The following is a 24,984-nucleotide window of genomic DNA, read 5'->3' on the forward strand; positions in this document are numbered from 1 at the left end:
ACACAACAACAAAAATAAAAATACAGGAAAACAAAAATATTGTTATGTTATCAAAAAGTCTTGAAAAAATAATCATTAAAAAAAAAAGAAAATTGGCAAGAAGCCCTTCTCTCACTCTAACCCAGCGCCTGGGAATAAGGGAACCTGGAATATGCCCAACTCTCTCAATTCATGTTGGTTGAGTAGAAACAATGGGTGATAGGTAGTCCCTTAGATAATCAGGATTTATGCCACAAAGAGCTTTATATGTAATAATCAGCAGCTTGAATTGCATTCTGGAAGCCTGCTGGCAACAACACATCTCACAGAGCAGAAGTGCAACAAGGGCATGCTGTGTCTAAGCACCCAATCATGGGCTCTGGGCTTACATCTCATAAAGAAATAAATTGTAAAACTACATAACAAGACTATTCTGCGTCTTCTGTGAAGAGTTCCATATTTTCTATAAGAACATTGAAAGCTGTTCATTTTAAAATCGTTTTCTAAGTATATGTCTAACTATGATGGTGATGATTTTGGTACTCTTATTGGAGTGACCGCATATTTTCTCCAGGATGATGTTTTCAACCTGTTCCTTCAGATTTTCCAATAACTACTCTTCATCGCTGTAACTGAATCCACCCATTTGGCTGTTAATCATCCTGTTTTTCCTTCTTTTTTTCCTCATAATATGTGAAAAATATTTAATTTGAGCCTGTCTAAGTAATATCTAACTGTCGGGGGTAAAATTATACAGTAGATGATGAAATAATTAAGAAGGACTCGGCTTGCGGGTTGAAACTAAAAGTAACCGTCTAAGGAGTTTCATGTCACTTTAATAATGAATCGGAACTCTTCATTCAAACATCCCCTTCTCTGACCGACTGCCAATCCGAGGCCACTTCCTCTTTCATAACTCTCCAATCGAAGCGCTCCACGAAGGTAGCGTCGTAGGGACGTCGCTTCAGGACAGACCAAAGATAAGTGACAGCGCGGGCTGGCCAATGGAATCCAGGAGCGATCCTATGGGCGGGGCTTCCGTGCCCCTCTGAATCAATGGGGTAAGGAGTCTCTCAGCCTTAGAGGCGGGGTTTGTGTTAGGGAGAGTGGGTAGCGGCGGCAGCGCTCTGGAAAGCGACCACGTGATACAAGGCACTCGGGCCGCCTGGAGTTCTTTGCCCGGTGGGAGCGCGGTTAAGGTGGGTTGGGGCTCGCCCGTCTCTGTCAGGAACCGGAGGGGAGTCCCCCTCGTAGAACCTCGGGCTCCTGCTGCTTCTCTGTCGTGTGTGGAGTGGGTGAGTGAGGGGGGACCTGGGATTTGGAGCGGCCAAGGCGGGCATCTTGGCTGACGGAGGGCGACGGGTGGAAAAAGAGTCCTGAGGCGACGAGTCGAGAACTCCTGGAGGGATTCCGAGACTTCGGGGGTGGGGAGTCTGAGAACGGGGGCGAAGGCTTAAGGCGGTAGGCGATTCCCGCCTTTGCTCCCGGTGAGGCCTAAGCGGAGGAATTGAATGAGGAGAGTCATTCCCGTCGCTTCTCTTTTTTTTTCTTTTTTTGGCTCGGCCCAGAAGGAACGGAGAGTTTGTGGGTTCGACGCTCAGGCCTCGTGGAGGAGTTGGGTGGAAGGTGCCTGAGACTGGCCCTTTAGTCCTCGGGCCTGTGGGCCCGGTGTGACTGCTGGGTGGAGGGCCACATGCGTGTTAAATGACTTAGCATTTGCAGTCGTGGGTGTGTTACGAATAGCCGGCCGTTAAGGGCGAGGAGGTTTCGCCGCAGGACGAAGGACCCCGTAAAGAAGTATGGGCAGAGAGGGGACCCTAAAGTAGGGAGAAGATCCGGACACGGATAGCCGTGAAGTATAGGTAACATTTTTCCTCATGTAAAAAAAAAAGCCTTCCAGAGCTGTTGGAGTATGAAAATACGCGTGACTTTTATATGGAAGTTTGCTCTGTCATGAGGCGAAAAGGAGAATGAGTGAATTTGGCCCAGGGCCTCTTCTCTAAGGCGTGCGCAGTGGACGGGTGCATTTGAGTGAATGAAGCGGAAAACGGATGTTGTATTTTCATGGGATCTTTTATTGTGAAAATCGTATAATGTGACATTAGTATTGATACCAGTATCTGCATCAAAAGTGGGTTCTCTGCCTGTGGAGCTCTGAGAAAAGTGGAAAGAAATACGTATTTTATTCCTATTTGAGATGAATTGGCCTTTTGCCAGTTAGGACTTAATACATAAACAGGTAATGTTCAGACAATATGGGTAAATTAAATTTTGGATTTGTGTTCCAGAGAATCTAGAGGGAGAGAAAAACTGATCTAAATCAAATCTATCCTACTGTCGACTGAAAAACCAAAATGATAAGCTAGAAGGATAAGGGCATCTGCTCAATTTGAATTGATTTTATAATTTTAAAAATCTAAACGAGTTGGATGTGGAGCTGTGGTCTAATTTTAAAAATGAGCTAATGTAATCACAGTTTGAGCATGAAGAAATGTAATTTTTGTGTGTGAGTAGAATGATTCGGCAGGTTGAAGGTTAACTTGTGAATGCAGGATATAGGTGGTGTAATGAGCTAACAAACCTTGAACTTCAAAAGGATAATGGTCACAGGAATGAGGAAATATCTCTGTATTTGAAAGTAGCAATTTATTTTTAATCTGCAAGTCAGGCATATAGCCTTCCATAATTTAATTTGTCATTTTCCTTGTGTTTGTCTCAAGTTATAAATACCTTTTTACATCAAAAGTGATGTTTGAGTGCTGTAAAAACTCTTACAGAAATAAAAATACAAGTGTATTAAGTGGAACAATATTAAGGAATAATTCCCAAATGATTGTAAAACAGACTGCAGAAGAAGTCTAGTGTTCATAGTGGACTAAGCAATTCTATACCATTCTCAACTAAAGCAATAACTTAATGTTTTCAAAACAGTATTCTAGTTCTTAATGGAATGACACTGAATTGGAAATGACAATTCAGTATATATGAAATATCTATGTGTTGTCTTAAATGTGATTAATGGTTTTTTTTAATTTGGCAAAAGATTTTGAACTGGATATTGTGTTCCAAAATTACAGAATAGCTTACAGGCATTCCTGTTCATATTGAAAAAAAAATTGTTCATATTTCATTGTGATTTAATGTAATTTTTAATTTTTAATCATGAGTAAATGATTTTAACAAAAAAGCAGACTATCGTGATATGTACGCATGTCAGTCAAATAATTTAAAAACGTAAGTATTTGCCTTGCTTGACAAGTATTTTGAATATAGACAAATATGTGTTCTAGTAGGTGTTTAGCCCCTAGACTAGGTAAAAATGCCATACTTATATACTGTAGATGCACCCCCCCTCCCAAAAAGTGGGTGGAACTGTCTGTGCGTCTCATAGAGCAAATATTGGGGGGGGGAGAAGGGGGGTTGGTGTGGTGCCAATCAGCTGTTCTAGGTGGCAGCAATTGCTGCCTTCCGATAGCAGCATTTGGGGGTGAATGGGCCATAGAGGCAGATTTTTTTCCTTTATTTCCTCCCCTGAAGCTAACGTGCATCTTATATTCCAAAAAATATGGGTATATATTTTAATAGGTAGAGTTTGTACTTTCTTGTACCCTGTTCATGACATATAAATATTTAAAAGAAAATATGTAGCAAAATGAACATTTTGTTTATTGGTTAAAGGCACAACTTGTGGTGGGGGGACACTTAAATCTTTGAACGGCTACATTTTTCAAAACATAATTTTCAGGTACCTGTACTTAGTAAACATTTAATCACTAAATATGATTTTTAATACAAAGGAAGGGTTAAAAAGTAACAAAATACAGTAAGTGTACTTTTGCATTACCTCAATCTGTTATTTAGAACAACAACTCTTGATCATATCAAAGGTTCTTATGAGTAAGATACTACTTGCTTCCTTGGCAGCGCCAGGAAAGTCCTATCTGAGTTTGTGCAGATAAAGACAGTCTTCAGAGGAGTTGCATAAATTTTCCAAAGGATTTAATGCTTTAAGAAGAAATACCGTATTTTTCGGAGTATGTTTTGAAGACCCAGGTTTTGAAGAGGCTTTTTTTTAAAGTAAGTAGGTAGATAGAGGGATAGAGAGGGAGAGAAAAATACAGTAGGTAGGGAGGTAGAGAGTAGTTAGGTAGGTAGGTAGATAAAGGGATAGAGAGAGAGAGAGAGAGAGAGAGAAATACAGTAGGTAGGTGGGGGAGAGAAATACAGTAGGTAGGTAGGGAGAAAGTGTGTAGAGAGGTAGGTAGGTAGAGGAAGAGAGAGAAATACAGTAGATAGGGAGAGAGAGAGAGTAGAGAGAGAGTGAAATACAGTAGGTAAGTAAGGAGAGATAGAGTAGGTAGGTAGGTAGGAAGGTAGATGTTTCCAGGTGTATATTTATCCATGTGCTGGAGAAGGAAATCGCTGACAACCTGTAGCACCTAAAACTTTCTTTCTGCTGGCACAGCACTTGACCAATGTAATTCTCATCAACCACACTAACTAATGGCCCGTTTTTAACGAAAACAGGCCCAATTTTTTTTCCAAAAAGGAGAGGCATGAATAGCTTTGGGGGAGGGGCTTGCAGAGTGCTCCTACGGGGGGGTCAGAAAAGAGCAAAAAAACCGGTCCATTTTTTGTGAAAACGGGCCGGGTTTTTTTTTGCCAAAAAAAATTGTATGCATAGCCTCATGGAGGCTTCTCACTCATTTCTGCCCTCCCCAGCCCCCAGGAAATCTCTGAAAGCCTCCATAAGGCTATGCACAGCCATTTTAGTATAGGGGGCGTGGCTTCAGGAGGCAAAAAATGCTGTATTCAGTGTATAAGATGCACCCAGATTTTCAGCCTCTTTTTAGAGGAAAAGTGCGTCTTATGCTCCAAAAAATATGGTACTTTTTATGCTAAAAGGGTCTACAAAGCACTTTTTTAAATGACTTCCACGGGCCCTATTAGATGATATTTGGTAACTTGCTCACTTGTTTGGGTAGTAGAGTTTGAATGTACTGGTAGCTAAATAACAGAACTGTGCAACACTTCAGTTTGGAAGGCACAAAACTGCTTTTGAAGATATGGTGGATATGAACGTGTTTCTTTGCAGCTGTTTAAATTAAGACTTGGAGCCACAAAAGAAAGATGGTCTGTTATTAAGGAGTTTCACATAGGCATTATGTTGAAACCTCTGCACAAATTAATGCATTTAGTTTTCTAGTCCAAAGCGCAGCATAGCTGTGCTAAATTTAAATGCCAAGGGACCCTCATCAAATCTCATTTCACTTTAATTGTTTATCTTATGAATTTCAACAACAAATGTGATCTTAAAAGTGGAAAATGTTTAATTATTTAAATATGCTGATAAAACAATATAATCCTTTACTTTTTTTAAAAAAAATCTCATTTTACCCCTTAGTGAAAATTTATAGTATTGCAATTTACAGCTAGTTCTCCAGGTACATGGAGAGTTGGAATAGTAATCTGTCACTAAGTGATGCAGTTGTAAAACATAACATCACATGATGCATTGCTTACCGATAGCAGTCCCAGTTAACACCTTAACCATAAGACTGCATGGATCATTAAGTGGAAAGAGGCTGAAGTCCCAGGCAAGGAGTGCAGGGTGTGTGTGGGTGCTGCAGGCTTTTACCATGGGTTAGTGCTGTAAAGTGCTGGTGGGTGCTATGGAATGCAGGAGAGCCATGGGCAGACGTTGCTACAAATGGAGGCACACTACAGACTGCAGGCAGTGTTTGCTATGTAATACAAGGTCCGTGGGATGTCTTATGGGGCTACTTCAGGAGTCACTTGTAACCTTCCTATCTGATGTCCCCATTGAATTTGTTTGTGGTAAGTTGTCAGGGAAGGTCACAAATAGCAATCACGTGACCAGGGTATGTTGCTACTGTTGTGTGATTTATTTGCCAAGTACCCTGATGACATGACCACAGGGATCTGCAATGGCTGGAACTTTGAGGAGCGATCATAAGCTATGCTCATTCAGTGCCATCAGTACTTGAATGCTCGTTGAACAAATGTTCATAACCTAAGGGACTACCTGTATATGAAAGATAGTCATGAACTCAATTTCAACAAGAGTTCTTACTGTTCTTCAGTCATGCCAAAGTAGTTTCTATTCTCCTGTTTACTCACAGTATCCATAACACAACATTACTCCAAGCATTAAAAATGTGCATAATATTTCTGTAAATAGTCTCAAAATAGGCAGTTTTTGTCATAATTTCAGTAGCTTTGATCTTTTAACATTTAACACTGATAATTAGGTGATAAATTGAAAAGATACTTTGCTGCTTGGTAAAATTCTACTTACAAGTTGCTAAAAGCATTTATTACATATTTTTTCAAAATGGTTTGTATAGTTGGATCCCTAGAGGAAGATAGTTTAAAAGACAAAAATGGCAATAATGTAAAATTAAGCACCTTTTAAATTTTTATTCATTTAAAAAAATTAAAGAATAAAAATGGCAGATAAAAGAAAAAGTGAGAAAGGGTATAGTTTATGGAAAAAATAAGTAAATAATCAAAGTTTAGAGTTACCGTAAAATTTAAAATTTTGACAGAAAAGATGACATTGCTGGATATAAGGCAAGAACTTCTCTTTGTAGGATATAATTGGTAACTTTCTTGAACCCAGTAATGTTTGTACCTAAATTATATTATGATTTAAAGTATAGTAGCCAATTGAGTAATGTATAACATTTGTGGCTGTATATTTTCAATCTTTCATATCTAATTGTTTCCTTAAATTGTTTCCTTAAATTGTTTCCTTAAACAAATATAAGATTAGAAGGTAGAACTTTCTGAAAAGATTGAATACTATAAATATCTCTTTCCATAGTTTAACCTAGTGCCATGATGGCGAACCTGTGGCACGTGTGCCACAGGTGGCATGCGGAGCCATTTGTCAAGGCACGCGAGGCGATGCCCTGTCAGCTGCCCAGCACATATGCTGAGTTCGGCCTTCTTTTGAGACTGTTTTTCGCCCTCCGGAGTCTTTCCTGAAGCTTGCAAAGTGCGAAAAACCAGCCCTACGGGCAAACCTGAAATTCAGAACATATTTCTGAAGGCTCCGGAAGTTGAAAATTGGCCCTATGGACAAACTGGAAGTAACTTCTGGTTTGCTTGTAGGGCCGGTTTTTGCCCTCCAGAAAGCCTCTGGAGCCTGGGGAAGGTGAAAAAAATGCAGCAAAAGCAGGGGAGGGGTGTTTGTTGCTGATCACGTGCGCATAGCATTATGGGTGTGGCATGCCGGCGCACAACCCCCCTGTTCTCCTCCCGCTTTTGGCACGGCAGCCAAAAAAGGGTTACCATCACTGACTTAGTATCTTGGAAAAACATCCATGGGAGTATGAAAGTCATGTCCTCTCATATGTGTTCCCAGCGTTTGATATGTTCTGTAAAACTGTAACTCATGTAAAAACAATCAGATCTCATTTACTCGGTCCAAAATTAAATATGACAGTAATGTAGCCTCTTTTTAATAAATGTATTAACATTTACTTTAAAGTTTCCTATTTTTCTTATAGTCAAATGTTATCGATCCTTGTCTAGAAAGAATGGTTACACAACACAATATGAAATATCTGCATCACACCTAATTTGGTGTGTGAATTCTTTGTTATAATAATTAACATTAAAGTAATTTATTGTATCCCGCCATGATGCATGCTTTGTATTTGTAAAGGTTGGGTTTAGGATTAAATAAGACAAGCAAAAGATCATACTCTTGGCAATTAAATTACATTTTATTGATAAATTTAACACTCTCTTCTCTCTTTTTTATAGACCATGAAGCGAAAGTGTTTGCTATTTGCATTGTTGCTAATAGCTGGAATATCCAGTGTCCTGGCACATGATGGTCATGATCACGATCACGATCATGATGATGAAGATGTAATAGATATAGAAGATGACTTGGATAATGGTGCTGAAGAAGTAGAAGAATTAAAGCATGAAGCCAGTGCTCCTCCATTACCTAAGGTTTGATTAATTTTTTTTTCAGTTACAAAAATGTGTAAAAGCTACAAAAGGAAAACCCAGCTTTGTCTTGTAAAATTGGAATTATGCTTGCATTTTTAGTATTTTATATAAGATTTCATGAAAGATTAGGAAACAGCATGCATAATTTGAGGATTTTTCAAGCAATCAAATCACACAACTTTGGGTGCTCTCACAGGATGTTGTACAGGTTCTTTTGTGTGATTGCATTATAGCATCTATTCTTAAAAAGAAGATCTCTAATGCCTATTTTCAAACCAAAGGAACATCAGTGTTCCATTATCATTTAAAGATAGAAATTTCCTTTTGAATCATACATTTAAAGATTGAAGTGAGTGTGTATTATACCAAGCTACTGTATGGATTAGTGTGTGTGTGTGTGTGTGTGTGTGTGTGTGTGTATTATACACACACACTAATCCATACATTAGCTTGGTTTTTGCTTTTAATATTTTAGAAAATGTCTAATCAAACATAACTTCACCTGGTGTATAAATCCCAAGACTATTTTACTACACAGATATTCTGGTAATTCTGATCTTAACTTAGAGGTTGAATTATTAGTAATTTTTATATATAACTTAAGTTTTAATATTGCACTTGATTATAAACAGTAAAAAATTAAAATAGTCAGAATATCATCTAATATTGAACTTCTGTCTTCAGGTTACCTATACAGCTCCAGTACCAACAGGAGAAGTTTATTTTGCTGAAAACTTTGATAAAGGAACTTTAGAAGGGTAAGCATTCATCTAAAAAAGTACTAGTAGATATACATGAGGAAAACTTAAATTAAAATATTTTTTAAACATTTTTATGAAATCAGTGCAATTAAAATACCTAATATAGAGTATATCTGATAACAGTTGAAAAAAAATGTATCATATAGAAAAAATGGATCATATAGATCTGGCCTGCAGGGCTGTCCTGGAAAATGTAAGGAGCCAGCCCTTATGGCTTTGGCCCAGTCTACCCAATGCAAAGAGGAAACATGCCACCCTGCTAGCCATGCCCAGTATGTTGTGTCAAGCTGGCCACACCCACCAGTCAGCCATGCCCGCCTGGCCCTTCCAGGGTCAACCACAGCCCTGATGCAGTCCTCCATGAAATTGAGTTTGACATAGTAAGTTAAAAAATACATTTAAAGATTTATGAAGAAATGACTTGTTCACTAATGCCTTAGTTAAGAGTGACTTTCTAGAAAGAATATTCCAGTCCAGATATGAAAATAAAAATGGCTCTTATGCATCCCTACCAAACTTTGTCATATTATATGCATAAATAATCTGGTAAATTACTTTTTTAATTATAAGAGATTATAGTCTCTTAAGTAACTTGAGTTGGCAGTAAACATTTACTATGATTTGAAATGTATCAATTGCAATGGCGTGGGAGCAGAGTGTAGCCTTTTCTGCCATAATATCTGCCTTCTGGAACATCATTCCCCACCTCCCACAGCAAGATTAGCCCAGTCCTATTGGCCTTCTGGAAATCTCTCAAAACCTTTTTTTCCTAACAGCCTTGAAAAGGTGCACAGTGATTGTATTATGTTTTAATGCATTGATCCATTCTCCCCCAGTCTTCTTATTTAAGTTGATTTTAATTTTTTTAGATTTGTTCTTAATTGTTTGCGTACCACCCAAAATCAAAGTTGTGAAATTGGTAGCTATGTAAAATTGAAAAATGAATTCTCCCTGCTCTACATTGCCTTCATGTAAACTTTTAAAAAACATTTCAGGTGGTTTCTGTCTAAAGCCAAGAAAGATGATACGGATGATGAGATTGCCAAATATGATGGTTTGTATGACATCTTATTCTTCATATAAGAAGTTTTATTGCAATATGTTTTTCTATACAGAAATAGTATTTTATTAGACAGGATTATTCAGTTAGATAAGACTCAATTTGCAATCTGTTCAGCCAAGATACTAATTTATTTGCTTACTGTAAGCTAAATCAGAGTTCTGTTAGAGCATTTAAACTTAGTCTAGATGTTTATCAGAAAAATCTGTTTGGCCAATTCCCGAAGTATTTGTTTATATACTTTTTTTGAAGTAGGTTTTTCCCCTAGTAAGAGGGAAAATTCTTGTCCCACATTTTATATAAAATTATAGTAAGTGATGGTTATTGTAGTCTCATAAAAATGATTCTATGAAAGTAGAATACACGCATAATTTTTCACAAGAATCCAGATTAATAATTCCAACAAAATCATCATGTGACTTTGCAAAAAGCAGTTATGAACAGATAATTATGCCTAGTTATCAAATAAGTGTATTGATATTCAGTAGCTTCTAACTATATAAAAAACATAATTTTATCAAAAAAAAACCTACTGTCTGCAAAAGGTATTGCTGGTAAAGTCTTCTGAAGGAAAAGAGGGAGGAGCATTTAGTGCAAGCACATTATAACTGTGAAGAGTTTGAAAAATGTGTTTGACATGCCTCCATCATATTTGTTACGGAAACAAAAGAGCAAAGTTCTGTTTTTTCTGTCTTGTTTCTATAGGCAAATGGGAAGTACAGGAAATGAAGGATACTAAACTTCCTGGGGATAAAGGACTTGTATTGATTTCACGGGCCAAACATCATGCAATTGCTGCTAAACTTAATAAGCCGTTTATCTTTGACACCAAGCCTCTCATTGTACAGTAAGTATGTTTTGCTGTCTTTTTTCATTGAGCCAGCAATACTGTACCAATGCATAAACAATAGATAAGAACTCACAATGTAATTTAGAACCACTTTGGTCTAGTCTGGGATCTGCAACATTAAACACTCAAAGAGCCATTTGATCTGTTTCCCACAGAAAAGAAAACCCATGGAGCCAATAATTTAACAACCAGTGTGACTGGGTAAGCATGGCCAACTCAACATGACTCACTCCCAGTCACATTACACACACACACACAGCCATGCCTACCCAGCCAGTCATTAGAGCAGAGAATCGATTGTTAATTTTTTGCCATGTCCGGCCTCGCCTCACCCCTCCCCAGGCACCTCTTGCTACACCCGGTCTCAGGTGTGCTGTTCACCCCCCCTCCTCTCTACTTTCTCTCCTATCTCTCTCTTTCTCTCTGGATCTTGCTGCTGGACAGACTACAGCAGAAAACAGCAGGCGGCTACTTTGTTGGTGCTGGAGACACGCGACCTGCTCTCCGCCCCGATACACATGCCTGACCCACACGACTGTCAAACCTCGCATGGCTTTGTCATTGGGGTGGGGACCCCTGAACTGGTGCTGTGTGGTGGGAATTTGACGTCCGCAGGCCGACCAGCCTATGAACAGCACGCTACGATCACCTGGTCAGTGGTGGCCTGCTGGCTCTGCAGGAAGAGCAACTGACATCCAGGAGGCGAGAACGAGACACCACCGCTGGTGTTGCAGGGGCGAGTGGGACAAGGTTGCATTGTGGCTCCACATCGTAATGGGTTCCAGGAGGAATGGACCCCCTCTCCCCCATTGTGAAGCACTCTAAATTTCACTGCTGTGCAAGGCACTGCAAGAGCAGTGGGCAGGCCATGGAGGTGTTCTGACCTAGGCTTCACCAAATCACGAAGCAGACTCCTTGTCCTGACAAAACCCCTTTTTATTAAGCTAATGTGAATTCCTCTCATTCAAATCCAGCAAAATCCCGGCAAACAGTCTTTCAAGGGTGAATTTACAACCACAGACCTTATCAGGCTTGGAGAACGGCCAGGCCAATATCTTCCAAACACAATGCTGTACAAGAAAATACTTGGCAAGGAGTCTCTTGAGTCGCGAACAAAACTTTACATTAATTAAATGAATTAATTCTCTCCTGCAAACTCCACTCCCCTTTCGCTCCTTATTCCCTATGGGAGGAGTCATTCACCATCCACCTGTATCTTTACTCCCGAGTTGTCCCTTGTTCCTTAACTGTTCCCTTCTCCTGGCAGCTCTCTGCATGCGCACATCGGGAACATGCTGCAGCTGTTCTTCTGCCCCACTGATCTCCGACTCCAAAGGCAGCTGATAACGGTCAGATGGCCCTGGCGCCATCTCTGCCTCCGACGCAGAGCGTTCATCAGAGCATTCCCCAGACTCCAGGATTGGCCCATGTTCTCCCCAATCTCCTCACTGTCTGAGTCTGCCACCAGCTCCACTGGCCGCTGGCGGGCCACAACAGGAGATGGCAGAAGCAGCAGTGTTGGGAGCCGCAGCAGAGGGCTGAAAGAGTCGCATATGGCTCTGGACCCACAGATTGCTGACACCCGCTCTAGTGATTAAGGCACAGGCTTGAAACCAGGAGACTGTTGAGTTCTAGTCCCACCTTAGACATGAAAACCAAGAGTGTGGCTTTGAGCCAGTCACTCAATCCAACTCGCCTCACAGAGCTATTGTGGGGAAAATAGCAGGAAGAATAGTGTTTCGCCACCTTGAATTATTTATAAAAATAATAAAGGACAGATTTAAAAAATCTTTAAAAATAAATAAAAAATAAATTTAGTTTCTCGTTGGTATGTGCATATTATACTATTATTTTATATGATAGAATTGGAAATTGGAGGGGTATGTGTGTAAGTAAGTAAATGTAATTTTTGGGAGAGAAACCTAGGAAGGAATTGTGAGAGGAGGGAAGAACGCAAACAAAAATGTAAGCTTTGATAGACAAATGTTAATGTAGTGGCATGTGAAATCATTTTCAATAGGATTTTTTTAAAAATGACTGTAACCTCTTATGTTGCAAACTTAGGTATGAAGTCAACTTCCAAAATGGAATTGAATGTGGTGGTGCGTATGTGAAACTGCTTACCAAATCTAATGATTTAAACTTGGTGAGTATTGTTAATCTTCTAATTTTGAGATTTTAATGTTTATTTGTTTGGATTACACTCTTGCAAATCATCTTGTTTTAAATATGTTTTATTTCATTTTAATTTTCATTTCATACGGTCACATATATACTGTGCATAACCGGGGCCATATAACCACTTCAACCCCCCATACACCCTTTCTTTCACCCCCCTCCAACTTTCCTTTCTCCCCTCCAACATTCCCCTCTAACCTACTTCCCTTCCCCCTCTATCACTCCTCTCTCCCAATACACTCCCTCCCTTCCAGCTCACCCTCCCTCCGATCCTCTCTCCCACCCTCTCTACCCCTCTTTCTTCTTTCCTTCTACTCCTCCCTTCGGTGTATTTCTACTATCTATCAATATATTCAGCTTCCTATTTTTACACTAGAATTAGCAACGCAACAGTATACAAGTGCAATCATATTAATCAGTTTAAAATCCAGCACATACTATATTTCCCCCCTCCCCCCTAAAACCCCACCTCCCTTCCCCCCCCCCCCGACTTCCCAGAGTCCGTACACAGTATAGCTTTTTATCAAACACAGTCGAAATATATTAAAACCAAAGAAAATTTTTTTTTAAAAAAAGGAAGGAAAAAGAGGGGGGGGGGAAATCAGTAAAGTCTCTACGTTGAACTCAGCTTCTTGCCATTACTCAAACTTTAAACAGTTTACATTATTCCTAATCTTAGTTGTTTGATTACCTGCAGGGTTTCCCCAGAGGTTATTTGTTGGTTCAACTTTTACCTGTACTCTTCTCTAACCAGGGGTATTATCTCTTTATCTAAGTATCTGTCTATATCTAAACCCTTAATTTTGTCTCCTTTGTACAATTCTGCAAAAAAAAAAAAAAAAGGAAAAAAAATTTCCAGAATGCCTTTTAAATCTCTTCCTGTTAGAACACCTCCTTCCCTCTATAACACAATTTGGATACATTTCAAATTTTTCTTTTAATTTCCTCTTCCAATTCTTTTCGTTTTTGCCCTAGTTTATATCTATGTATTTTGTTTATATTCATCAGTACTCCTCTCATATACGCTTTACTTGCATCCCCTACAAATCCCATGAAAGTACCCTTATTCTTATTCAGAGCAAAGTATTCAGATAGCAATTTTTTACAATCATTAATATACTTTTCATATCTAGATAAACTCTCATTCAACTTCCAAGACCTCCTTGCCTGCACTACCCTTCCCAATTCCATCCAGACTGGGTTATGATCCGAAAGGACCCTTGCCGCAATCTTTGTCTTCTTCACCCTAGAAAATAAATCATTAGTAATTTGTGTAGAATCAATCCTTGAAAAGGGTAGATGTCCATCAGGAAAAAAAAAAAGGGGTGAGGTCATATGCCTCTGCATTTCTTTCTCGCCAAACATTTCTCAATTAGAAGTCATCCATCAAGTCTTTTTCCCTTCTAGAATTAAGTCTAATGCGATAAATCTTCCAAAGGGATCTGCTTCAATTAGTTCAGCCTTAATGTCTTTTCTTAAGTATACTACTATATCATTTTTCTTTTCCATAGCAGAGGTCACAAAATATTAACCAAGTTCAGGGTTGAACAAATATTTTTGATCAGTTGATTTGATATGAATTTCTTACAAGTAAATTATATCGTTCTTAAACTGTTTGAGATAGTAAAATATTTTATTTCTCTTCTGTAATGAGTTCAGACCACAACTCCTTGGTCAATGGGCGGTGGTTATTGAGGTTGTTGCGATGTACCTTGTTTTCCCATTCGTCTGGTAGTCATACGGTTAGGTCTTTGTTCCCTGACCCCTTGCTCTCCGGAGGGAGGAAATGGTGCTTTTTGTCTGGTAGTTGTGTGATTTGCTGTTTATTTTGTCCTTCTCGTGGTCTTTCTCCAGATCCAGATAATTCAGGGTGTCCCACCTTCAGGATCTTGTGATAGAAATCTCGGGCTTCCCATACAGAGTTGAGACGATATTTTTGCTTATCAAATGTAATTATAATACCGAATGGCACATCCCATCTATACTGTATCTGACGGTTTCTAAGTTCTTCCACTAGAAAAGCATAATCTCTCCTGGCTCTTAGCATTTGAGGTGGTATTTTTTTGAAGACAATCAAGTCCTGCCCGCCAATTTGAAGCCTGGTATTATAAGACTCTTGTAGTATTATGTTTCTGAACTCTCTTGTAGCAAAGTATATAATTACATCTCGGGGAAATTGCTTCTGTTTTGCCAGCCAAGAGTTAGCGCGATAAATTTTTTCGATCTGCCAGTCAAAGTTGGACCCCGGTCTTTCCACCAGACGGTCAAAAGCCTCTGAAAAAATCTGCTTCAAGTTCTCCTGTTTATCCTCACGCAGCCCCCTGACTCTTAATGCAAGCTCCATCTGTGTGTACTGCATCATAACAATTTGTTTTTCAGCATTTTCAACTCTGTTGCACCACTTCAATTTTGGAAGTCAAGTTAGTATTGGCTTTTTCAAGAACCTCTAGCTTATCTTCCATTCCAGAAACATATTCTGTCAGTACAGTTACAAGTCCCAACATATCATCATTTGTTTTGGCAATCTTGTTATCAAGCTTATCATATAAGTCTTTCATCTCATTCTTTATCTCCTCTCTGAATTCTCTGAAAGCTTTTGAATTCTGCTCTCTAAATTCTCTAAAAGTTTCAAAAAAAAGTTCTTTTGTTAGCAAATCTCCAGTAGGGGGCGTAGATGGTGGAAGCTGCGACTTGTGCCAAGTGTGTGCGATGTGCATCTAGAAAAAGGTCTCCCCGAATTTAATTTTGTTGCCATTATATCTTTTCTTATTCAACAATTATTCAAACTCCACTGGCCCACTGTGTAGCTTACGAAGAAAAGAAGTATTGTCCCCCCTTTATTTGTTCTTAGAGGTTTTTCAAAGGGTTTCAGAAAAGAGCATTGTAACAAAGCAGGTTTCAAGAGATTAGCATTGTAATGAAACAGTTCAACATATTCATCTCTGTTTGGAATGTCTCTATATTAACAAGGAATCTTTTAAAAGTTGATAAGAAAACATAAAGTCTTGTAAGCTAATTAAGAGAGAGACTGCAAGCTGGCTGTTCCTTTGATCTTTTTTATCAGTGCTCTTGCTGGATAGTTAGAAATGTGGGACCAACGCCATCTTAGGAGCTTATTTTTTAAGAAAAAAAAATCCCGTGCACAAAGGGAACTCTTGTAAAAGGAAGCTAGGATTTAAAAAAAATAAGAAAAAAGGCAGATAAGGTTCTCAGGTACGGACTCTGCTTGTATTAATCTCAAATAAATATATCAAGAGTTGTCCTAAGTGGGGGGATCCTTGCTTTGCGCCGTAAAAAAAACAGCAGAGGTTTTCTGGCACGGAGATGTGATTCAGCCTACGGTTGGCCCCTCCCTTCCATTTGCAGCAAAAAAAACAACAACTGCAAACTTCAAAGAAAAGCTCTTACCAGCTGGATCTCTCTCTCACCCTTCTTTGCCTGAAGAATGAGTTTATCTACCAGGTATTTAGGCAGATAACGCGACCAGAAACCCGGGGTGGGGGGCAGCTCATTAAGCTGCCGCCATCAGCAAGGTCTCTTGCAAATCATCTTAATACTTTAACAAGATGATGGCATGTCAGTTTACTGAACACTTACTGTTTATCATAAATCCCATTATTTTAATGACATTCAGGTTACATATGCATTTTTTGTAAAAACTGCTAAGAAATGAAAACTATTGCTCATTAGTTAGAATATCAATCTTTTTCATTTGGGCATTCGTTTATTTTGCACTAAAAAAGGGATCCTAACAAAGGATTCTCTCCCCCTTCCCCGTTTTGAATTAAATCTGTCAGCTGAGAAATGGTTAGTAGGCTCATTTAAATTTAAATATAATTAGGTGTGCAGTAAAGTGTAAAATGAAAGCTTTGTTAAAAGTTAATTTATATTTTGAAGGTTTTCCTATCTATATTTTCCATAGGACCAATTCCATGATAAGACTCCATACACAATCATGTTTGGTCCAGACAAGTGTGGTGAAGATTACAAGTTACACTTCATTTTCCGTCACAAGAATCCAAAGACTGGCCAATATGAGGAGAAACATGCCAAACGTCCTGAGGCAGATTTAAAGAATTTTTTTACTGATAAAAAGACACATCTTTATACGCTGGGTAAAGCAGACACATACTTGGATACTTTTATGGATGAAATTGTAATATAGTAATTATTGAAGGCAAGAGAGGGAGCATTTTCAACTATGGTATAGTGAATAAGGAAGGTGATGAAAATATGCAAAAATGTTATTTATGAAAAAAGGAATGAAACTATTTTAATGACTGAGAAATGCAGTCAGAGACCTCTCGGGTTCATGGGCATATAAGAAGTATAGCAGAGTCAGATTTACACAATTCTGTTATGACTCATCTCGATAAAGCTAGTTTTTACCTTCATGGAGAGTTGATTTCCTGCTCTAATTTATCAGTGGGTCTAACATATGGACTATATTGTAAAGAATAACTTTTTTATATCCCCATGATTCTTAACAATGAACTCTATTTGGCAGAACTGGTCTTTAATAAGGAGAACTGGATGGTTCTTGACTTACAACCATAGTTAAGCCCAATATTTCCATTGCTAAGCAAGGCAGTTGTTAAGTGCATTTTGCCACAGTTGTTAAGCAAACTGTTTTATGACCTTTTTGCCACAGTTGTTAAACAAACCATTAAGTGAATCATGTGGTCATTAAGCAAATCTGGCTTCCCTCATTGACTTTGCTTGTCGGAAACTGGCTGGGAAAATTAAAATTGTGACCACATGACCTGGGGACAGTGCAGCTGTCAGAAATATATGTCAGTGCCAAGTGCCCAAATTTTGATCATGCCACCATGTGGAAACTTGTCATAACTCAATTTAACTAACAGCCACTAAACAAATGGTTGTAAGTCAAGGACTGACTATATGATTTCCATGAAATTTTTGAGTAGTCTAGGGAACCAAAATATTATTGCTTGCTTGAATTTGGTGAAATATTTTTAATACTGCATTCCATTCACAAGATCCCTTCACAATGCCTTATAAATAGGAGACAGTAGACCAAAAGATAATGGCAGATTTTTTGAACTCATTTTATCTTTATATTTCTGGATTTTTATCATAGTCTTGAATCCAGACAACAGCTTTGAAGTTTTGATTGATCAAACTGTTGTAAACACTGGGAATCTACTATCTGATATGACCCCTCCTGTGAATCCTCCACGTGAGATAGAAGACCCAAATGATCAGAAGCCAGAAGACTGGGATGAGAGAGCTAAAATTCCAGATCCAGATGCTGTTAAACCAGATGATTGGTGAGTATTTGTTGAAGACTCTTTATTTTCATTATAAAAGGATGAAAGAAGGTGAGACTGGAGCTCATTTTTTGTAGCCTTGTTTGGTATAAATTATATTATGGAATTGGAGACAATCCCTCTGTGTACTAATAGATAGGTATGCTTAATAGCTTCATTAATGAGATGCATTGAGCCCAGGTTTATCCTGCAATCTGAGAAAAGAGTTTGAGCTTTTGTAGAATGAGAATGTTATGGTTGTGATTTTACCTTTTTCACGAATTTTCTTATCAGCACTGTTGTGTTTCCCTTTATTCGGGGCATTAGCAAGCAAGCTGAGAATTTTTCAGAAATGTTCTTATATTCCTTGCATTCCTTGCTGTAATGAAGGTAAAGGGAGTAAAAATACTAAGTGTTCAAGCTAGGGAATCTCATCTATCAATTCAATAACTCTGCATTTTTTATATTTAACTTTATATGGCTACTAATTGGAAGCAAATAACTGGACAGGTTACAAGACAAAATGCTAAAAACAAATATGGAATACAAAAACTAAGGTACCTGATAGTTATTTTCAGTCATAGACTTACTTATATGAGGCTGTAGGCTTTTACAGCTTTCAAGGTTAACAATATCAGGGCCATCCAGTCGCCAGGAAGAACCTGTTCCAGAGAGGAGCTGCAACAAAGAAGGCATGTTGTCATCTTGTTGCTGCAAGATGAGACAGTTTCACTGAGGGAATCTGGAACATAACCCATTTTCCTAGTATGGTGGGATCACAGAAATAATTGGAAAGGAGGTCCCGAAGTGAAAACCAGCCCTTTGAAGTGCACACGGAAATCTATTGGAAGCTAGTGCAACTTGCATAGTAGAGGTGCTTCTTTGCCAAACCTCAGTGCATCCTGAACTGTCTGCTGCTGCATTTTGGACCAGTTGAAGCTTCTGAGTCTTTTAAAAGGCAGTCGTATATAAATATTGCAATAATCCAAACAGGAAGTGTCTAAGGCATGAATGACTATAAGCAGAGCCTGTTGATCCTGAGCACAAGTTGTATGTGAGATAGATCTGTGCAAAGGCTGTCCTAGTCATAGCTTTAATCTACTCCTTGAACAGTAGTTATGGGTTCAGGAAGGCAACCAGATTGCACACCAGCTCTATTTGAGGGAGTGCTATTCACTGGAATGGCTCCAGAAACAGCCCCACAACACAGAGACCTTTAGTCTTGCTAGAGCTGAGACACATTTATTCCCAATCCGCAAGCACCTTTAAGTCCTTGTACATCATCACTTGTACAGGTACCCCTTGAGACCACAAATAGAACTATCAGTTCAGTAAATAAACAAAGTCACTGTGAAGCTGCAATGATCATACCTCAGCTTTCCTTTGCTTTACAGTCCTGTGAAGATTTGTAAATGTGAGGATTGGTTGCAGTTATTTTTTCATCACTGTTGAATTGCAAACATTCGCTAAAAGTAACTACAGCTCTTGCCAGAGTTAGGGTGTACAACTGGGATGTCGTCAGCACACTATTCTGGCTTTTCTCTGTAGCAAACGTAGTTGACATTTGAAAGGCACACTAAGGACATGCACATGGAATTCCAGCTGCTGCTCAGTTAACCATTCAATGGCCAGTCAAAGTTATGATACTTAACATCAGTTCTCAAACTTCTGGTTATCCCAGCACCCCTGAAGTCATATGATCATGATTTGGGCATTTGGCAACCAGCTTGCACTTAATAACAATTGCAACATCCTACATCATGCAATCTTCCCTGCTGGCTTGCCAGAAGCAAACTCAGTAGGAAGCTGGCAAGTCATTCCTGTAAGTTGCTTGAATTCTGAGCTTTTTTCCTCCAAGGAGCCTGGCTATGGCACCCACAATATACATCAATTTGAGGTGGTCACTTGCACACACACTCCTCTTTGGACAGCAGCTACCCACGCTCCATCCATGTCTCGGCAGCCACTTGTACACCTTCCCCCACCATGCAGCAGCCACCTCCAACCTTTTTGTATCACTCACTAGCACACTCTTCCCCATCTGGCAACAGTCAACCCCACTATACTCTTCTGTTCCTCAACAGCCACTCCTATATCTGGAAACACCCACTCCAGTTCTTGTACAAGGGTTGTACACTCGCACACCCTTTCCCATCTAACAGCATCCACCCCTGCTGTGCTCTCATTGGACCTTGAGAATCATCTGCGCATTTGGCAGCAGCCATTGCACTTTACCACACGTTCATAATCACATGTTCATACTTCCCCGGCTGGCTGGTCCATGTCATGCCATACTTTGTCAGTCATCTGCACATTCTCATGCATACTCCCCCACCTAACAGCAGTCATTTACTATCTTACTTGTAAGCAATTTGTAAGCCACCTGAGACTTGCAAGCTCCTGCCGCTTCCCCCTTGGCTTGGCCTGTTGGAACCTGGCTTGCTGGAAATTAGGAGGTCCTTGCTTAACAATGGCAACAGAGAGTGCCATTATTGCTGTCACTAAATAATGTAGTCATAATGTGACATTGTGGTTTATGACTACAATCATTTAGCCACAGAGGTTAAAAGTTAACGATTCCAATTGCTAAGTGAGGACTACCTTCTGTTAATTGATGAGAAAGAGATTGCAAGTGAGTGAAGAAACATACAATGGGGAATACCTGACAGGAAGGTGTTAGCATTGGCTGTTTGCCTAGTGTGTTCTCTGCTGCCTCCTAGGAGGCAAAGACATCCTTCCCTGTGGAACTGATTAAGGTCTGGTTACTTTGAGGTAGTTCCATAAGCTACCAGGTTCTACAGGTAAGTTCTCATTTATAAACTAACTGGGATTGGCAACTCCCTTGTTAAGAGAAAGTTCATTAAATAGGAAATTACATGACCACAACATTTTCTGACTGGAAAAAGATAAGACTAGTCAGTTTGATATCTTCAGATTTTATGTGCCTCCTAATCATTTTCCCACTCTTTGGAATGCAGGCATGCCTGCTTACCAACATAGAAAGCAATGTGATCACACTTGCAATCAACTCTAACCGTAACAAGCATGCGATGCAAACAGCTTAAAATACATTTGTGATCCCTCTTCAATCATTGCTCTGCAAGGTGCATGGTTGAAGCAAGTGATTTCTCTAATCAGTCTTTTCATGCTGCTGGTGCAGTTGTATTGCTTTCAGTGTAGAAAAGCAAATGGCTTACTCTTTCAATTCGTTTCTCTCCAGTCTCTTCTCTGCAAAGGCTAAACAAAACCCAGGCAGGTACAGGGCAGCATATAGTGACTAATAATCACATGATTAAGGGACACTCAGAAGGTTGTAAATGATTGTACTAATTGGCTGTCAGATTAATTTTCAGCATATTATAACTTCAAACTGTTACTGAACAAATGATCAGTAATGAGAACTGATTTGGCTAGGACAACTAATAAATATTTGAAAAAGCTAACATTTTGGTTTTAAACCATGATAAATTGTAAATACAATAACATAATTTTGATTGTTAATTTTTTATAGGGATGAGGATGCTCCTGCTAAAATTCCAGATGAAGATGCTGGGAAGCCAGAAGGTTGGTTGGATGATGAACCAGAATATGTAGCTGATCCTGATGCCGAAAAACCAGAGGATTGGTAAGTTAATACTGATCTCACAATATATTTAGCTTTAGGCCATGGTCCTAAGTATACTCGTGCAGTGATCATAATTGTGAGGACCTTTTTTTAATGCTGTTGTAACTTTGAACGGTCATTAAACGAATGGCTGTAAGTTAAGGACTAAACATCCATACATATTTATAAGAAAATTAAAGAGTAACAGATATAGTGTTTTGAAATGGCCAAATCAAAGCCAGCAAATGTCATTTTGTCGCATAATTTGAAATGAATAGTTGGCGCCAGAAAGTTCTCAAATGTTCCCAGGTTGGAGCAATTTACCAAGACAAATGGATTAAAATTAGTACATAGAAAAGTGAGTGACTGATCACCAATTACTGGAAGAGTTCTGTTGCAGTCATTTTACTTAAAGCTGATTGCAGACAGTTACTAGGTACAGAGTAAGTGACCTTGGAGGCTTTTTAGTCCAACCCTCTGCTCAAGCAGGAGACAACTATTTTTTCATACTCAAAGATCTTATGATGGATGGTTTAATTTGTGAAATAAATGAAGCAAACACCTACGTTTAGTGTTACTTGTTAACACAGATTTTCTTTATTTCAGAAGGATCCATGAGGTTCTGGTAATAGTAGCAAAGATACACAAGACTGAAAAGGGCAAATACTTTCTCATAGCATAAGTCAATATGAATTGAATTTCAACTATATATTGTAGCACAAAGTTTCTCCCTGACCATGTGTCAATAAACGGAAGCAATGCGTATAGTACTAGTACATTAGTTTACATAATTTTTCAGTGATGGATGTATATTATGCTAACCTAAATAAAATTCTAATATTTCAACACTGTAATTTATACTGTATTTTTATATTGGATTAAGTATAATTAATTGTTATTGATTATGTCTTTCCCATGCACATATTCTGCATTTATGAGAAAAAGAAAGTCCTAAAGCAGAGTTTTATGTTTCAGGGATGAAGATATGGATGGAGAGTGGGAGGCACCCCAGATTGCAAATCCCAAGTGTGAATCTGCTCCTGGCTGTGGTACCTGGCAACGGCCCACAATTGACAATCCAAATTATAAAGGCAAATGGAAGCCTACTATGATTGACAACCCCAATTATCAGGTATATTATTTTAAAAATCTCTGTCAAGGAATGTTTGTTATGTATTATTTCAATGTTAAACTAGATATATTGTCAGATCATTATACAGAACTAAATTATAACACTTTTGGAAATACAGATGGGTGATTATTTATAGAAAATAAGCTTGTGAATTTACCTCTACATCATCCCTGGGCATTGTATGGTCCATAGGCCACATCCAGCCCTTTGGCTATCGGTATATGGCCTGCAGTGGTGCCACAGGCCACAATAGCATCCCTCTTGACTCAGATCTCCATGACAGTCCCAGTTTGCCCCTTCAGAAAATTTTATATGAAAAAATAGAAATAGTCTTGTGGCTCCTTAAAAGTTGCTACAGCATAAATTTACAAGACTACTTCATCCAGTGTGTGAAATTCTGCTATCAGCTGTTAGTATGTTTACTCACATAGTTTGGAAGGTGCGAGGCCATAGAGAAGTGAATGGAAGAAATAAAATCAGGGACATTCTGTTGAATGTACACATAAAAAGTAATATGTTTACAAGCAACTAGGTGACAATACAGTCACCGTACCAATAGTAAGATTATTCACAAGGCTAGAAACCAGGAGCCTGAGTTCTAGTCCACCCTTAGGCATGAAAGCTGGCTGAATGACTTGGAGCCAGTTCCTCCCTCTCAACCCAACTAACTTCACAGATTTGTTGTTGTTAAGAAAATAGCAGAAAAGTGTATTGGGCATGTTCACTGCATTGACTTTAAAAAATAAAGGTGGAATGAAACAAAAATCTAATCTGAAATGAAGCCATTGTCTCATAATGGAAGAATGGATGGAAAAAGCGATAGGAGTTGTCAGAAATGGCAAAACAAACTACTTTAATTAAAGAAAAGAATCTATCCAGTTTTGTTTCTATTGAAAACTGCTTCTGGACTTTATGTCCAAAACAGAAAAAAATGAAACTTTGTTTCTAAGTTTTGTTGATTAATTTGTTGTTATAGAAATTCCTAATAACTTACTAATATGTAAAGCAAAATTTTCAGACTATTTTAAATTCTACTGCATTGAAAAAATCACTGCTTTCCCCTTTTTACCTTGCTTTCTTTTCCTTTTCCTGTTCTAGCTTTGCTTCTGTTTGTGTTTGTATAAGACATTCACATACAAAAAAATAAAGTTGTTGTCTCCATTAAAATCCAGATCTAACTTCTCAATGAATTGTAATTAATAGTCTATAAAGTGCCACAAGATTGTGATGCTACAGAGAATAATTTAAGTACCTCTATAGAAGCTGCCTTATATGACAATAGACTACAATTTATATTTTGTCAATGTCTGCTCAGGCAATGTCTCCCTGAAGATCACTACAGTGTTTCTACAGCCTGCTTCATAATATTTTAATTGGATATTAAGATTTCTATTAATATGTTCAGTTATGGAATGTTTGAAGTGTTATTTAAAATGTCTGAGTAATTAAGACTTATAGAATTGATTCAGTGATGTCTGTGCATTATTTAGGGCATCTGGAAGCCAAGGAAGATTCCAAACCCTGACTTCTTTGAAGACTTACAGCCATTCAAAATGACCCCCTTTAATGCTGTGGGACTTGAATTGTGGTCTATGACTTCAGATATATTCTTTGACAATTTCATCATCTGTACTGAGCGAGCAGTAGCAGATGATTGGGGTAATGATGGATGGGGCCTGAAGAAGGCAGCTGATGGTGCTGCTGAGGTGAGAAAGAAAAGTTTTTTTTTTTCCTAATAGTGCAGCATAAAATACTATTCTGGAATTCTTTTTTTTCTTTTCTATTAAACAGATTGATTTGTATTTTCCTCTTTGAGAAAAAAGAAACAAAACTTCTTTATGGCAAATAGAGTTACAGTATTCTTTATTTAGTTTATTCATAATGTTGTTTTGGTGTTATTAGATGGAATATGCTAACTCATTTTCATATTTCTTTATTTTTTAATGGCTAAATTAAGTAACTGCCATTTTTTTTTAGATTTGTAGCCTTAGATAAAGTACTAGTTTAATACCAGACATTAGGATCAAAAGTATTTTCTCCAAAGAAAATAAGGCAGAAGAAAGCTATATCCTATCAGGTGAAAGCTGCTAGTCTATTGACCAATTGATTCAACTGACTCTGAAAACCCATTGCTAGCAATAGCTTTACAGATCTTCAGTCC

At 38.5% G+C, this 24,984-nt stretch overlaps 1 protein-coding gene across 2 annotated transcripts in view; it reads left to right on the forward strand.

Annotated features, from left to right (window-relative positions):
- Positions 1 to 1,071: 1,071 nt before the first annotated feature.
- Positions 1,072 to 24,984, forward strand: part of CANX (calnexin) — a 31,922-nt gene continuing 8,009 nt past the window's right edge. Inside the window, exons 1-11 of one of the 2 annotated variants that reach the window (XM_032210516.1) lie at positions 1,072 to 1,178; positions 7,774 to 7,968; positions 8,653 to 8,726; positions 9,725 to 9,783; positions 10,495 to 10,636; positions 12,704 to 12,785; positions 16,740 to 16,932; positions 17,919 to 18,108; positions 21,599 to 21,712; positions 22,667 to 22,823; positions 24,314 to 24,529. In XM_032210516.1, the coding sequence (XP_032066407.1) occupies positions 7,777 to 7,968; positions 8,653 to 8,726; positions 9,725 to 9,783; positions 10,495 to 10,636; positions 12,704 to 12,785; positions 16,740 to 16,932; positions 17,919 to 18,108; positions 21,599 to 21,712; positions 22,667 to 22,823; positions 24,314 to 24,529 (1,419 nt within the window). In that variant the 5' untranslated portion in view covers positions 1,072 to 1,178; positions 7,774 to 7,776. Of the gene's footprint in view, positions 1,275 to 7,773; positions 7,969 to 8,652; positions 8,727 to 9,724; positions 9,784 to 10,494; positions 10,637 to 12,703; positions 12,786 to 16,739; positions 16,933 to 17,918; positions 18,109 to 21,598; positions 21,713 to 22,666; positions 22,824 to 24,313; positions 24,530 to 24,984 lie in introns of both variants that reach the window. The other variant, XM_032210515.1, reaches the window with a different exon arrangement.

Source organism: Thamnophis elegans, chromosome 2 (assembly GCF_009769535.1).
Source record: "Thamnophis elegans isolate rThaEle1 chromosome 2, rThaEle1.pri, whole genome shotgun sequence".
Taxonomy (NCBI): Eukaryota; Metazoa; Chordata; class Lepidosauria; order Squamata; family Colubridae; genus Thamnophis; species Thamnophis elegans.